Source organism: Neolamprologus brichardi, chromosome 12, assembly GCF_056152115.1.
Source record: "Neolamprologus brichardi isolate AB-2024 chromosome 12, ASM5615211v1, whole genome shotgun sequence".
NCBI lineage: Eukaryota > Metazoa > Chordata > Actinopteri > Cichliformes > Cichlidae > Neolamprologus > Neolamprologus brichardi.
Window position 1 is genome coordinate 35,233,181 of NC_142115.1, and position 17,068 is coordinate 35,250,248.

Consider the following 17,068-nt stretch of genomic DNA (forward strand, 5'->3'; position numbering starts at 1 on the left):
GGTTAACTTAACAACAACAACAATAATAATGATGATAATAATAACGATAATAATGATGATGATGATATTCACAGTAATAATAATAATGATGATGATGGAAGAACATTTTTATTCTCTCGACAACTCGAAGCTGCTGTTGGCTTCTCTCCTCTCCCCTCACAATAGAAATCTTCAACTTAAATGTCACTTTATTCCGACCAATACAACCACCAACTATTGTGATCTGAATTACAATAATAATGGGCGGGGGTGAGAGGGGTCTTTATCCCTCCGCACATCCATAAATCGCACGAAATGACAGTCGGCCAGTGAAGAGTTAAAGGGAGGAGACGGAGAGTGACACGCCTCATTGGGTAGATTATGTGCCGCAAACAAAAAGTGTGTGTCGGTGTGCCAGTCAGCCAGAGCATCGGGCCCCATCTGCACGCCTCTCTCTCCCTCTCTCTCTCTCTGTCTGCTTTTATCCGTGCAGCTCTCTCTCCCTGCCCCGCTCCTTCACTGCCAGTGTCGGCGGCAGCAGCAGCACTGTCACTTTCAGCACACCGGGGAGGAAATGTACTGATACTACGGAGCAGCCCGGGAGCGCATCACCATCTCCATCATCACCTCCATCACCGTCACCGCATCCCCCCTCTCGTCTTTTCGGGGCTTTTTTTCCCCCGGATTGATTCGCAGCATCGCTCTCAAATCGTTTGTGGATTATTGTTCCCTCCTCATCGACGGAAAGGTAGGTCTGTGACGTGAAAGCTGTGTGTGGTTCGGATAGTTTTGGAGCAGGAAAAAGGGGGTGGGTTGGGTGGTGGGTTCGCTTTGCGCGGCACACGTCCTGCAGAATAAACAGCAGGAAAAGAAATAGGGGGAAAAATAAAGCAAACGCAGGTGTTTCCTCGCTGTCGCAGTTCAATCACAGCGCTGATTCGGGACAGTTTTAGCGGATGGGTGAAACACCCCCCAGTTTCAGCTCACCCCCACCTGCAGCGGGTTTGGAGGGAGAGGGTGGCTGCTTTCCTCCAGTTTGGATGTACAAACACGCTGCTCGGTGTCTCTTTTTATTGATTCGAGCCTGGCCTTGACTCATATCAGTCACCCGATAATTTGTGAGGCTTTCATCCACCTCAAGTGACTATTTGGGTTAATTTGAACATAAAGAGCTTCTGTTGTAGAGCCGGAAACAATTTTTTAGCTTCGCATCGCAGCGCCGGGAGCCGCTTTGGAAAGGCTGTGTGCGCAAAATGTTCCAGAGAATCTTCCTGCTGCTGCTAAACGTTTACGAAGTTACAAAATCCTATAAATCAGCCGACTTCAGTGGCAGCTGTTCTTTATTTAATCAAATTTCCACACTTATTTTAAAACAATAATACTAATGAAAAAAACAGATAACAGTAGAAGCCAAACCAGAGGAAAGCATCGCTTTTTCTCTTTTTGCAGCCACAAAACAACTGCGGATACCGGGGACAAACAGACGGTAGCTCATCTGTTCCCACCGCCAATCACCGGCACGAGAGCAGTTATCAATATCCGCCAGTTTATTTCTGAACTGGATCACATTTACGCGCAAAAGCCACGTTTCTCCCTGCGCGCAAGAGTGCACAGACCTTTATCCCAGCTGCGGTGCTTTTAAATGATACTTTAATGATTTTCTAATTAATGGCTTCATTTTTTGCACGAACTGTGCCAAGACCGCGCCTCGTGGACTATAATAATAATAATAATAATTATTATTATTAATTATTATTATTATTGTTATCATATAATAATAGCTGCACTCTAAACTGTTAATTATAGTTAATTTGTCATAGGCCCAAAGTACAACAGTAAATCATTTTTATTCATATTTTGCAGTTGCTAAAATAAACCAAACGGTGATCAGAGAACATTATATACAACATATCTTTTCAACAATTTAGGAATGGCTTCTTAAGGAAAAGCTATTTGTCTGAATTTATTGTTTGCATTTATTTATTTATTTCTGCCGTCCTTTGTGCCTAATTTACGGCCGAACAAATGTGCATCAGGTGCAGGCTTCCGCGCACAGATTCTGCAGTATTTAAACGCCAGAGGAGGAAGAGGGGAGGAGAGGAGGGAGTGAAAGAGACGCAGCCGTCTAAACACACACATTCAGAGGTTAGAAAGGGAGAAAAGAAATAATTAACTGGTCGTGCTGCTTTAATTACAGTCTCAGAGGGGAAAGTGGCGGATTATGGTAATGAGGCGACATACGCTGCCGCTTGTAGAAAGGAGAGAAAGGTTGGCTGACATGAAATCACTGACTTTGACAGTCCACTTGAAACCCATTGGACATGCTCTCTCCGTTGGACGTGCTCGGACCTCACCAGCTCCCACTGAGGGTGCCGTCGTCTTATTATCCTTCTCTTTTTTCTCCTTTGTAACAAAAACAGTCTTCAGACAATGTGAGAAATCCAACAAAACCAGACACGACATTAAATGGATAAAGATAATATTTATAGAAAAATCAATGATCACACAAGCGTGAAGCACAGTCAGCTCACTGGAAAAGTAAGGACGTTAAAAGTGACTCTGGGAACACTGTAGGAAATACAGTAAACGCTTTAACAGGAAGCACCTGGAAATACTGAAGCACCAAACTTTTTTTTTTATAGTAATTTTTCATTTTCATTTTTCTTTCATCAGGCAGAGAGGACAGAGAGTCCGCGAAGGCCTTCTGATGTTAAAATTAGCATTAATACTTTATTATATCACTTATGCGAACATTATATAACAATAATAATCTGATTGGATTAATAGCCGTGTATATTATTATTATAGTATAGTATTATTAACAAGAAAAAACATTCTAGATTGTTTTATTCCTATACACATATAGCTTATTTTTACAGACAGCATTATTATTATTATTATTATTATTATTATTATTATTATTATTATTGGTAATAATAATAATAATAATAATAATAAATTAATAAAAAAATCACGTGATCACTAATCTCTGATTTAGTTTTTATTGTCGTTTTGTTTATTGTGATTGTTATATAACCGGATATTGGGAAACTACATCATCAATATGCTGAAAGTGTTGCCGTCATGAACTTATTACGTGGTTTGAATAAATTAAAAGGAAAAAAAAAAAAACGGGCCCCTCAACGACGCCCTTGACAGCTGGTTTAGCCAATCTGTCTAGGAAGAGATTTATTTCCTATCAGCTGGTACAGCGGAGGGTATAATCCACTAAATAACCAAAGGTTAGGCTCCAATGTGTGATTTGTTTTTGCTTGATGAATATATTAAAGAAGGAAATTACGCATTTTGGGGATAAATGACGAAAAAGAGGAAATTCGATGCTTTCCGTTAGACGTTTTTGAGGCCTGTACTGACGCTGGTTTCTCGTGTGTCCGCAGTGTGACATGGAGGAGTCCAGCTCTCAGAAGTTGGTGTGGGATGGGGACGCCAAAGCGGTGCAGCAGTGTCTCACGGACATTTTTACGAGCGTCTACACAACGTGCGACATCCCGGAAAACGCCATTTTCGGGCCTTGCGTGCTGAGCCACACGTCTCTGTATGACAGCATCGCCTTCATAGCTCTGAAATCCACCGACAAACGCACAGCACCTTATATATTCAGGGTAAGTGGAGCTTTATTTTGATCACAAATTTGAAATAATTTTATTTTAATGCATCCCTTATACAGGTTTTAATTAGCTCAATTTTTGGTAATTATGACTGAAGACAGATTTTACTGATTGGCATCTAAACCGGCCTAAAATGACAATGTTTTTAATTTCTGTGCATTTATTTCTGTCCAATAATTAAATATATCCCTAGAGATGAAAACCAAAAGGCTAACAAAGGAATAAAAAACATATATGGTCACTAAAATCTTAATGTCATACTAGTAGATTTTGCTTGTTTTTAATAGCTATTGTAATTTGCTTAATTTCAAGTGGAAAATTAGGTTTATTGAATCATTGTGAACATTTTTTGTCTTCCCTGAATTATTTTTTTAAACTTAGATTCAAACCATAAAAATACACGTTGTGCCCTCCTTGTTTCTGCAGCAGTTTGGGGGTAATTCTCTTCCTATTTGCATCTAAAAAACAGCCTGAGAGGTTTATGGGGGGGAAATAATTTGAAATTAATTATTTAAGTATTAACCCAAAATGCTCTTGCTTGATGGCACAGGTGGACACTTCAGCGGCCAACAGCACCTCGGAGGGCCTGATGTGGCTGCGGCTGGTCCAGTCAGCCCGGGACAAAGAGGAGCAGAACCTGGAGGCCTACGTGAAGAACGGCCAGCTCTTCTACCGCTCGCTCCGACGCATCGAGAAGGACGAGGAGCTGCTGGTCTGGTACGGCAAAGACCTCATCGACCTGCTGTTGCTCAGTTCCAGCAGAGTGCCTCCCAAAAGCAAAGGTGAGCCAGTCAAGTGTTTCAGCTTGTGTTTAAACCAGGACATTTATTGTTTTCTTCTTTTAGTTTTTACTTTGATTTCATCCGATGCAGGCTTCACTATCACGCACTAAAGAATACATAAAGTTATATTTACTGCAGTGCAGTACAAAGGTCATATTCTTGAAGTCAATTTTCAATAATTTCCATTTGTCCTCCGGTTAGGTTCATCCCACCACTCCTGTCCGGACTGCAGCCAGCGGTTCCAGTTTGAGTTCCCTTTCTTGGCCCATCTCCGGTTCCGTTGCACCAAGAGACTGCAGAGCATTGCTGCAGCCGACGAGGAGCACAGCAAAGACAGCGGCACGGAGCGACCAAACGCAACCCCAACCAGGACCAGCCCGAAGGTAGTCCGCTCCGAAGGTTTCAGCAGTCCTCAGGACAACAATAAACCCTCCACAGACTTTCACAACCTAGCCAGGGATCTAGAGAACAACCGGACCAGCCCGCCGAGTGACAAGGAGGCCGAGATCTGCAGCGAGAGCTCGGGCAAGAGGAAGTTCTCCGAAATAGAGGACAGGGAGTGCAGAGGACCCAGCCTTCCGCAGTCCAAGTCTAAAGACGAGCTTGCAACGTCTGTGCAGAATTACAGAGGAGCATATGGCCTAGATGACAACCACCGGTCCTTCTCCCCACCAGGCTCCATAGAGCTGGGGGAGGTGAAGCGCAGCGCCTTTACTGAGGTTAAGTCAGCCCAGCACTCCAAACAGCACAGCAGCAGCAAAAGTCTCCAAAGCTCCAACTCTGAAAACAAAGATGGAGGTCGGCCCAGCAGCAACCCCTCGGAGAAGCACCTTAGCATCAGGTCTGTGCTGTCAGAGACGCAGCCGCCCCAAAGCTCGCCCATGGGCAGCGCTTTCACCTCCGTCAGCCAGCAAGGAGGTGGCAGTGGGGAGAGGAAGAGTGCCTTCAGTCAGCCATCTCGCTCCTTTTCGCAGATCTCACCACTGGTGATGCCACCCAAGCTGCTGGACTGCCACCCAGCGGTGGGCGACACCATCTCCTCCAACAGACTCTACCAGGCTGACCACCTTGCTGCCAAGCTGCAGGGTGCAGAACTGGGCGCCAACTGCCCCGTGCCGGGCGGCATGGCCAAGCAGAACCCCTTTGTCTACGCCACCGCCTTCTGGCCCAAGAACTCCGGACCTATCCAGCTTCAGATGCCCTCAGCTCTCACCCTGCTGCCTCCCTCATTCACCTCGCTCTGTCTGCCCGCTCAGAACTGGTGCGCCAAGTGCAACGCCTCCTTCCGCATGACCTCAGACCTGGTTTACCACATGCGATCCCACCACAAAAAGGAGTACTCCATGGAGCCTCTGGTCAAGCGGCGGCGCGAGGAGAAGCTCAAGTGCCCCATATGCAACGAGTCCTTCCGGGAACGGCATCACTTGTCACGTCACATGACCTCCCATAACTGACTTTTTGAAACGAACAAGGACGAGACTTTTGTTTAACATGGACGGATTGTCAACCTGCCTGGATTTAAGCACTCCAACTGGAAATAGACCACTTAAAAACACAAGAACACCCCTTGCACTTACTTTCACTTTGGACTATAATCTTTGAATTCCTTTTCTGTCTGTTTGCTTTTACTCCCCTGTAAAAACAATTAATGTTTTGGGTGTATGCAAATGCGTTTTGACTTCAAAAATGAATCTATTTATGAAAAGTTCACTTAAAAGTTTGAGAATAAGGGAAGATTTAAATATGTGTAATTGTACAGTAAGTTGTATTTTATATCATATAAATACAAATATAGAGAAAAATTACAAATGTAGTCATACATCATGGTTTACAACGCAGCAAGGTTTTTCATGTCTACAACGAATATGGACACAAATTGGGGATATTATGTCAGACTATATTTCAGAGTGCATGTAATATTAAATGATATTGATTTAAGATGCAGTCTATACATTACAATGTAAATAATTTGTTTTATTTGAAATACAAAGTGTAATATTTTGTGTCAGTGGGGAATAGTTTCAGTGTTTCTTCCTTTTGCGGGAATTTACTACTTGATAGTTTATCTAATCATGTTGAATGCATTGACAATAAAATAGCTTTATTTTCAAACTGTGGCCTTCATGGATTTTTTTTTAACTGCAACTCAAATATATATTAAAACAAATCTTTATATATTTTGTGTTTTGTATTCATACATTAAAACATTAATTTTAGGGATGCAAAAAGTGGACAAAACCCAAAGGTCACATTTTTTTTTACCTTATTTACATTTTTTATAAGAAATTGATTTTATATATTGCCAAAGCTCAGTGTTAATAAAATAAATATAAACACATTATGTAATTTTTTCCCAACACACTCCAAAATAAAGACACTATTACAGTTAATAAATCTGATGATGAACTATTTATTGTACATTATATGGATATATGGTTATCTACTATGTTTCCTCCTTGGAAATGAGCATTATTATTATTATTATTATTATTATTATTATTATTATTATTATTATTACAGCCATTGTCTTTATTTAAGTAGGACACATTATCCACTTAATAAAACTTTTAAATACTAATAAAAAAAAAAACGTTTATCATACCTGCACATTGGGTGTTTCCCGTTGATAATATGGTCTTGTATTTATCGAAATAAAGTTTATGTAAAAGAAAAAAATATATATATAAAATGTTCCGACTGTTTTTATTTTTTTTTAGTTTTTATTTTATTTTTTTATTTTTTTATTTAAAGCAAAAAGTACATGGGCATGATTTTCAGGCTTCTCGGTAAGCGACCTATTGTTTTACTTTACTGAATAAAATCCGCGCCGTACGCCTACATTTACGATTCGTTTCCATTAAACCATTGGACTTATTTTCTTTCTTTGAAGAGCCGTGAACTGCCAGTTACAGAGACGCCACGAGTTTCCCATAAATCAATAGGTGAAAATAATTTAAATTTATAATTTTTTAAACACGCCGCAAACTGAAGACAGCAGTGAAGTGCTGCTGTAAAACACCCAAATAACAACCGTCTACCAGCCTGACGGTGACCTTTAATCTGCAGGATATTTGTGTTAAAGAAAATCAAACAAGCAAACAAAAAACAGAGTGATAGAAAGTAAAACGTGATAATATTTTTGGATCAGTACTCTGTATTTCCACCACGTTATGAAAAAGCAAATATCAAAAAAAAAAAAAAAACACCGGGTAGGAAACGTTTCAGGACACGAGCTGAACAGAAACTGGTTCAAGCGCGCCATCAAGTGGTCTGTAAGCAAACTGCACAAGCGGAGATCCCACTGGGCAGCCATAACGAGTTAGGATATATATGTGGAAAACTAAAACCCTTAAATTATATGTAATTTAAGATCTTTGTTTTTAACGAGGCACCAGAATCATTATATGACTCATACCTGTAACCATGACAACATCCCTATGTGACCATGGCTGATATTTAAATATATTTCTATTGTTTCTGAAAACTAAAATATCAACTGTGTCTCAAATCCACTGTGACACTGGTTCTTGGAGGAATTAATATTTGAACACTAAAAGTACACAAGCATCAAAGAGTGTGGTAAAATATCACAGCCGTAGTTTTCCCAGTTCAAGTGTCAAAGGTTAAAAAGAAAACCACATCAGCAGCACGCTGAAGCTCGGCGTCATTTCCCAGAAACCACTTGTATGAGGACACAGGGCTGCATGAGCCTGAATTGCTGAGTTTTCTGTATTTGTTCAGATCTCTGTGGTGCCTGCAAAGCACAGTTCTCAGCTCTGCATAATTACTATTTAAGTGAAAACTTTGAAATGAGCATTTAAAGTAGGAAAACATAATTCTGGAGAAAATGGATCCCTCATCTTAGACAGACATCTGAAAACCTGTGTGAGGATAAGGTGTTAAAAACGTCTGCTTCTGGGTGAAAAACAGAAAGACGGATAAAAACTGCAACGCAGGATAAGAGAGGAAGGATGCCTGTTTAAATAAGCAGACAAATTATATTTATTAGGTTATCTTCTTGTGTAATGTAAAGCTTTAGGCTGAACTGCATCACTGAGGAGAGCAAAGAAAAACAAAACTAGAAGTGGAGCTGCAGTGAGAATGTGCTGGATGGAGAGCAAAAGCACACAAAGAGGTAGAGGCTGAGAGGAGTGGATACAGCAGGAATCTGCGAGGCTCACACGATGATAAATTACAAACCGGTGCACATGTCCGCATGTTGCATCTCATCTCAGAGCGACACACACCTCCCACTACAGCAATCCAAACAGGTCAATCTCACCGTAAAGGCATGCGATCGACGGGAAGCGAGGCCATCGTTAACTATCACCGCTCGCCCTCTCCTCACAGCCCGGACGCTCCTGTGATATTTTGCACCCTCGTGCTTCGCTGCTGGTGTCATCGTCCCTCTTGGGCCCCGGCTTCCCCCCCGTGTCACATTTGTCACTGCATCACTCATCGCGGAGCAGCGTGGGACAGTTTATATCTCTGCTAAGCTGGCACTTCCATTTGGCCTCCTGCCCCGGTCACACTACATTTTTACATTTCAGGCATTTAGCTGACGCTGACATCTAGCAGGGAAATGAACAAACATTTCTGAGGTACAACGACCTCAGACAAGTTCAGTTATTTGATAGGAAACATGGCTTCTGGACCCTTCTTTGGTTTTAGTTTGTTAATCCAGCTTTAAAACTTACGATGCACAAGATGGGAAGATTTCTGCAGATGTAAACTTAGAAGAAGAGAGCCAAGATTATTTTTGTTTAACGCTTCATGATAAACTCAGAGGACAAAAACTTTTTACCTGTGCCCAGTCTGCCTTCTATTTTCCCCTTGGTCTTGTGTTCCTCTTTCTGTTGTTCTTCTGGATCCCTTTCTTTATAATAAGATGCTGAATGTAGTTATGAATGAAGTTATGCTGACACAAAAGCACTGCTTTATCAGGACAAGAAGACCTTGACAGTAACAGTCTTCAGTTTGACTTGTAGTAGTGGGGTTATTGATATTTAGTGGGGCTTGACTCTTGTGTCACTTGATGGGAGGAAATCAGGACAGAGGGGAGCGCTGTAGGTGGACTGCTGTCAAATTCACATGTTGGCACTGATTTACAGAGATGGGCAGTAACACGTTAATCTGATTACTTTTAAAGTAACGAGTAAAGTAAGGGATTACTATCGCAAAAACGGTAATTAGATTACTGTTACTTTCCCGTAGGAAAAAAAATCACGTTACTAAAACCGTGATATTTTTTTTGCGAGAATGTCTCATGACAGTGACGTAAGCGAGTGCGACGTTCGTGACAACAGCTGTGTGCAGATCAACAATGGATCACATATCGAGTGCGGAGAGAGTATGAGCGTGCAGCGTTTAAAGCGTGGAAGTACTGACCTTACTTTGAGTTGATTCCATAAAAAGTGACAAAAACATTAGTGTCCGTTGTGCGTGGGAAGAAAACTTCTTTTTACAGCGAAAAAAACCCTAAACTTCCAAACAAGCACCGAGTAGCTACGACGTAATGGGAAACTCACAGAGAAACTCGCGGATTCTTCCACTGACCGCGGCACACCTGCACCAGGGTAAACCTCCGCCTACCCCACTCCTGCTTTACAGGTGAAAATAGAGCAACAGGACCGCTAGTCTTTGTCTTTATTTATTTTCTGCTGTGTTTCACTTGCATCTATTTGAAAGACTGAGTGTAAACACAAAAAATATTTTATTTTATGTGCTGGAATGTGCAGAAAATAGGTTTAAATGTTAAACTAATTTCTTCCAGTCAGAGAATGTTGCATATAATTAAATTTTTGCTTGATGCATAAAGTTAAAATATTAAAACTAATAAAACAAGTAAAAAAAAAGAGACTTTTCCATTTGATTACATTTTGTATGATGGATTATGCAGAAAAAGTAGAATTGGGCTGAAAGATCTATCACTTTATCACCTATTCAGGTTGTAAATCGTGTTTTTAAAAAGTAACTAAGTAACCAAGTAATTAATTACTTTTGAAAATAAGTAATCAGTAAAGTAACGGGATTACTTTTTTTGGGGAAGTAATCAGTAATTAGTTACTGATTACTTTTTTCAAGTAACTTGACCAACACTGCTGATTTATTTGCTTCTAAAGGTTTCTGCATGATGTAGCTTTACTTATATATTCCCCTAATGTTAACTACAAAAAGTCAACACTGCATCTCTCTGTGCTAACTGCTGCATGATCACATATGTTGTCAGAAAGTCGTCAGTTAAAATTTTTGAGTTGTGACTTTGTCTGAGATTTTAGAGAAACACATTCCTTCATTTCACTGAGAGACAGCGATCCACCCGAGTTACATTTCAGTGCAGTATGGTATGAAGTTTATTGTGATGCAGCTATGGAGACACCACACCAGTGTGTAAAAAGATGTCTTCTGCAATCATGGACCTATTACTGTAATGAATGACAGTAACTACAGTACAGTAGTCTCATGATTTTCTAACCATTACAGCTTTAGTGAAGGTGCTGCAGACACATCCGGTTAGAGCTGCTGTGAAATCTGACGCTGAACCTATAAATGAAACCCACATTGAAGGTTTCTATTGTAGGAGCCCCAGTAACCTCTTGCTTATATTAAGAATAATTCCAGCGGACACGCTTTTTAAAAACTTAGCATGTTTCGTATTCTCTGCGACCGACACTGAAAAAGCTGTGCAGTAAAACGTGGTTTCAAACTGACTTTTGACGATCTCGGAGTAACAGGAGCCACTAACGTTGTTCCTGGAGCATGTGCTGAGCTCAGGAGCTCCAAACACAGGTGTCCTGTGTGCGCAAAGGCTGGGACATCGAGCTAACAAGGCTGTGAAAGAAAAGCTCAGATCAGAAGTATCGATTTCACACAGCGCGAGTCCTGGCCTGCGGCCCTGCTTACAAACGCAAGCTGTTTTCAAGTCCTAATCCAGGGTTTACGCAGGGCCAGCTCCTCATGCTGCTATCTGATGTGATGTCGCTGTCATATCATTATTTTGTGAATGTCTAAATATACACAAACAGCACCATCTCCTGTGCACTCGCGCTATTTCTGACTCACAATGCACTCGATCTACAGGTCTGCTGACAGGGACAAATTTACACGTCAAGTCCACCCCGTGCATCTCGCTCTCTCTCTGAGACGCTACCTGTCGTCTGATTCTCAGATTCTTCAAATCGTGGCAAAGAGTCTGCAGATAGCACTGCAAGGCTGGCAAACAGGTGGCTAAATACAGTATACACAGCTGCACCTTGTTAAAAAAAACAGCAGTATAATATAAAGACTCTTAATAAAATGTACATTTATAGCTACATAGGTAATCATAGGACTCAACAGGACAACAAAATGTGACCTCCTATTTTACCAGGTTAAGAAAAATACAAATATTGTAATATTAATGTTGTAATTTCTCCAGCTTGAGCATACGTGGTCTTAAAAGCATTGGGTTAGACTGCTGGTGAATGCTTTGAATGCTATATATGTTAAAAGTTAAAGCTAAGAGAAAGCATCTACAAATGAAACAAAAAGCACTGAAACATTTTTGTAATTAAACACAATGATATTTGTGGACGTTAATGTTTTAAACTGAATTTTATCAGGAGAAAATCATTTAATCCTCACTTAAAAATAACAAATAACAAATAAAATCCACTAACTTCACATTAAGAGAACTGGGATAATTCCAAGAACACTATAAACACCTTTTTCAGGAGGAACCTGAGATGTGCTGCTCATGGTGACTGTTGTTATTTAGGTTTGGTAGAGTAAGTAAAATATAAGATCATATATTTTCTGCGTTTTTGAGGATTTCTTGGTTCTTGGTTGAATCTACTTTCAGCTGCTCCCTTACAAGCCTTTCACTAGAGGTGACCACAGCTCTGCGTGTTTGATTTTGCAGATTATTTTTAATTTCTGTCTCCTGTTTCCCTCATTTACACGACCTAATTTGTATAAAACTTTCTCTTAGCTGAAATTATCCATGAATTCTGTTAGAAGGCTAAATAACAACATTAAATATATTCATTTTTGGGGGACAACACTTACATGAAACCACTACACTCAACATATCCTGTGCAAGTTTCAGGCTGATATAGGCATGATGAGCTTTGAAGGGAACGGAGAAAAAACACCGAATGTGGAAGAAAGAAGTGTAAAAGACAAACAGGACCATTTTGGGTCTAGATGTTCATATGTTGATAACCTTATCCTGTAGCTGAAGGTTGGAGGTGCGTGTGTGTGTGCATGTGGTACAGTGACTGGAACCAAACACCTCAGAAAACAGTTACGCAATTTTTTAATGATACACATAGAAAACAAAGCTACTTGGTAAAAAGTTGTTAAAGACAAATTTGTTGTGTAACACTGATTGTAGTGATTGTCGTAAAAGTAATGACTGGTTGTGTATTTTCAGCATACTGGTCACATGATGTAGAGACGGCGCTTCACGCAGCCAGAGCCGGCGACTCTGAATGTGGTCGTATTACTTTGTTACACATTCTGCTGCTGAGGCCCCCCTCCTCCGTCCTTTTGAAGCACATCTCCATAACAGCCATAGCACACAGTTTTCTTTGAGACCCGGTTGGCATGTTGTCCCTCCCCCCCTGTCTTCTGCGCCCCCCCCACATGTCATGAAAGTCAACCCAACTTTATCAGTCACAGTAATGACCGCAGTGCTGCATGACTCTGTGCTTCTTGGCTCAAGATGAATGTTGGCCTGTCGTGTGCCCATCTTTCTAGGACGATGGCTACAACTGCACACGATATCTTACTTCTTTACCACCAGTAGCCGTCCACTTTAAACTCACGACACCATCAGCGACACACACAAACACCCGCTAGGCAGTTAAAAGTGCACAAAAAGAAATAAAACAATCTGAATGTGAATGATTTGCAAAATTTGACAAAAGTCATCAGGTGAAGAGTGAGGAAGAAAATGGAAGCACAAAAGTGTAAAAATCGGATTTAAAAACATGTCAGAATTGTACTTCAAAAGCAGTTATGTGATCCTGGATTTTACAAACCAACAGTGTTGGGGAGTAACGGAATACATGTACCGCCGTTACGTATTTAAAATACAAAATATGAGTAACTGTATTCTGTTACAGTTACTGTTTAAAAAGGTGGTATTTAGAATACAGTTACTTTGTTGAAATAAATGGATTACACGGCGGTACTTCCCTGTTTCATATTTTGGCGGGTCAGGATTGTTTGGGTTTTGTTTGACAGCTACGTTCTGTTGTTCCAGGCGGCAGCGTTACAGTTGCCATGGTTACAGGGTGACGCTCTCGCTCTGCGTGTTTCCTGGGTGAGAGAGGCCTTTTTGTTGTTGTTGTGCTAAGCTAATAGGCAGAATGCTACAGGTATAGCTCTAAAGAATGTAGCATCATGGGCAGTGTAGTCCGTGCTGCAGGGAGAATGGACTGCCATACACGTTATGTGTCTGTGAGCGAGGGAGGGAGAAAAAGGAAAAGTACGAGCTGTCATCGAGCAAAAACGGGAGCTGGAAGCATGTAAATATAATAATAACCACTGCAGCCAAGAAGAGAGCCTGACGAGCCCAGCTGTAAGTAAGCTATTAAGACTCGACTGTACACCGTGTTCGTGTTTTCCTCCAAAAACAATAAGTTCTGTTGGAGCAGCCTTTCAACGCCTCTCTCTGTCTCTCGCTAGCAAAGTTGACCCAGACAACAAAGTAAAGCTAGTTTTCGGCTACGAGCCGACACAGAACCCACCGTATTAGCCAGAGGTCCCTTTACTACGGTTCGGAGCCGCGGACCTTCAGTAACAGTAATAAATCACAGCAATAGTACATTCATGTAGTTGTAAACAGCATGATAATATATTAAGTAATCCAAAGTATTCAGAATACGTTACTCTCATTGAGTAACGTAACGGAATACATTACAGAAAACATTTTGGGGCATGTATTCTGTAATCTGTAATGAAATACATTTTAAAAGTAACCTTACACAGAGACAGCCCCAGGTCTTCATAATACATCATGGCACCATCTGAGGAGTTTGCTTTACGCCGTAAACAGATACCGTAAACTTTACGGTATCTGTTGTTTGTTTAGCCTCTGCCTTTGGTGAAAGCTATCAAAGTAAAAAGTGTAGCTTCTGCTTTTGCTATGTAAACAGATCAGCAGCAGACAGAAAAAATGACAGATGATTATTTTTTTCTTAATTCAATTCATTTTATTGATATAAATATGTCACAACAACAGTTGGTAAAGATTCTACAATGACACGGAGAAAACCCAACAATCAAACGACCCCCTATGAGCAAACTTGGCGACAGTGGAAAGGAAAAACTCCTTTTAACAGGAAGAAACCTCTAACACAACAAAGTACAGGGAGGGGCGGTCGTCTGCTACCAGTTGGGATGATGGGAGGAGGACAGGACAAAAGACATGCTGTGGACGAGAGCTGGAGAGTCTTTCTTTGGGAAATGGGTGGCTGGACTTCCATGACTATGATCCACACTGACCAGCACCCAGTGTTGGGGAGTAACAGAATACATGTACTGTATTTTTAAAATACAAAATTTGAGTAACTGTATTCAGTTACAGTTACGTTTAAAACGGTGGTATTTAGAATACAGTTACTTTGTTGAAAAAAAAAGTTACTTTTTTTGAAATAAATGGATTACACGGCGGTCTTTTCCTGTTTCATATTGTAGCGGGTCATTGTATGTTAGGCTATACCCTATTTTTGGTAATTCCACGCGGTGGAAACCCAAACAAAACACATTAAGAGGCTCAAATGCCCGTTTCTTAATCTCCCGTCTCATAATGACATGAAGAAATATTTTTAAAAAATTATTTAATATGAAGGCAACAGGCAGAGTGTTACAGGTATAGCCCTAAAGAATGTAGCCTCATGGGCAGTGTAGTCCGTGATGCAGGGAGAATGGACTGCCATACCCGTTATGTGAGTGGAAAAGTACGAGCTGTCATCGAGCAGAAACGGGAGCTGGAAGCATGTAAATATAATAATAACCACTGCAGCCAAGAAGAGAGCCTGACGAGCCCAGTTGTAAGTAAGCTATTAAGACTCGACTGTACACCGTGTTCGTGTTTTCCTCTGAAACAATAAGTTCTGTTGCAGCAGCCTTTCAACGCCTCTCTCTGTCTCTCACTAGCAAAGTTGACTCAGACAACAAAGTAAAGCTAGTTTTCAGCACCAATATATTAGCCAGAGATCCCTTTACTACAGCTCGGAGCCACGGATAGTTTTTTATACGAGATCGCTGCAAAAAGTGCAGCCTTACCTAACGTCCACCAACTGTTACTCATTTTATATTAAGATTTAAAATCTAGTTGCTATTGGTATGGTGAGTAACCTTCAGTAATAGTAATAAATCACACAGCAATAGTACATTCATGTAGTTGTAAAAAGCATGACAATATATTAAGTAATCCAAAATATTTAGAATAAGTTACTCTCAATAAGTAACGTAACAGAATATGTTACAAAATACATTTTGGGGGCATGTACTCTGTAATCTGTAATGGAATACATTTTAAAAGTAACCTTACACAGAGACAGCCTTGTGTTTCAGTACCCAGGTCTTCATAATACATCATGGTGCCATCTGAGGAGTTTGCTTTACGCCGTAAACAGATACCGTAAACTTTACGGTATCTGTTGTTTGTTTAGCCTCTGCCTTTGGTGAAAGCTATCAAAGTAAAAAGTGTAGCTTCTGCTTTTGCTATCTGGATTTATTAATATTTTCTATACTGTAAATAATGACCAAAAAATACATAAAAATCAATATCAAGTCCTGGTCTTGCTTTCTCTTGCGTGATGTTGGCTATAGTGACCACATGACTATGGTTAAATGATTTAGAAAGAACAAATTAGAAGGAAAAAGTGCTGATAAAAATTATGTTTATATTACCTGCCTGTTGAATTTATTTGTTGTCAGGCACACATGCACACAGTGGCATCTAGTGAAAATGCGACCGAGGCTGGAATAGATAAAAGAGCATTAGCATTTTATCAGGATGTGATTTTTTCTCCCGTTCACATTATTATTTCTGATTACTCCGTTTATAATTATCTTTTGAAATTCCATCCTTTCATTTCTTTTTCTTATCCAAAGTTTGGTCATGATGGCGCCAGGCTAAGTGCAATATCCCAGATGTCTCTTTTGCCAGGTCCTTCTAGGGATCCTACGATGTTCCCAACCCAGACAATATCTATTTTCTCTGCAGAGAGTTGCAAGTTTACTCTGGGTCTCCTCCCAACTGGGTGTGCTTGGGAAACCACTAAGAGAAAGCACACCGGAAGCATGATAATCAGAAGCCTGGACCACCTCAGCTGAGTACTTTTGAAGTGAAGGAGCTACAACTCTACTCCGAGGTTTCTTGCTAAACAGCCTAGCCACCACAAAGAGGACACTCATTTCAGATGCTTCTACCCAGAAGTCATAACAATCGCATTAATGCAGATGCAAATCAGTCTGCAGTTTCAGCAAAACACTGTTTTCTGACAGAGAGTGTGGATTGTCCCACCATCACTGCCAGCTGGGTGGAGTTGTTACGCCAACCAACAGAGTTAAGTTAAGTTAAATCCAACAGGCCATCACCAATTACGCATTTTAGTTGGAAGTGAAATAAAAGGACGTATTTAGAGAAAATGTTGCTCCTAGAAATCTCTGTGGAGACTCATC

At 40.6% G+C, this 17,068-nt stretch overlaps 1 protein-coding gene across 1 annotated transcript; it reads left to right on the top strand.

Moving 5' to 3' along the window:
• The first annotated feature begins 389 nt into the window (after window positions 1-389).
• Window positions 390-6,481, top strand: prdm8b (PR domain containing 8b). Its single transcript, XM_035910677.2, has 4 exons — window positions 390-727; window positions 3,378-3,602; window positions 4,159-4,390; window positions 4,592-6,481. The coding sequence occupies exons 2-4, from the start codon at window positions 3,384-3,386 to the stop codon at window positions 5,842-5,844; spliced, it is 1,704 nt and encodes a 567-aa protein (XP_035766570.1). The 5' UTR covers window positions 390-727; window positions 3,378-3,383; the 3' UTR covers window positions 5,845-6,481.
• Window positions 6,482-17,068: the final 10,587 nt, after the last annotated feature.

Excerpts from the sequence above, each read along its gene's own strand:
- prdm8b (XM_035910677.2), top strand. The coding sequence starts at position 3,384 with ATGGAGGAGTCCAGCTCTCAGAAGTTGGTGTGGGATGGGGACGCCAAA. Across the intron at positions 3,603-4,158 it reads CAGCACCTTATATATTCAGG|GTGGACACTTCAGCGGCCAA; the intron begins GTAAGTGGAGCT and ends TTGATGGCACAG. Across the intron at positions 4,391-4,591 it reads AGTGCCTCCCAAAAGCAAAG|GTTCATCCCACCACTCCTGT; the intron begins GTGAGCCAGTCA and ends TCCTCCGGTTAG.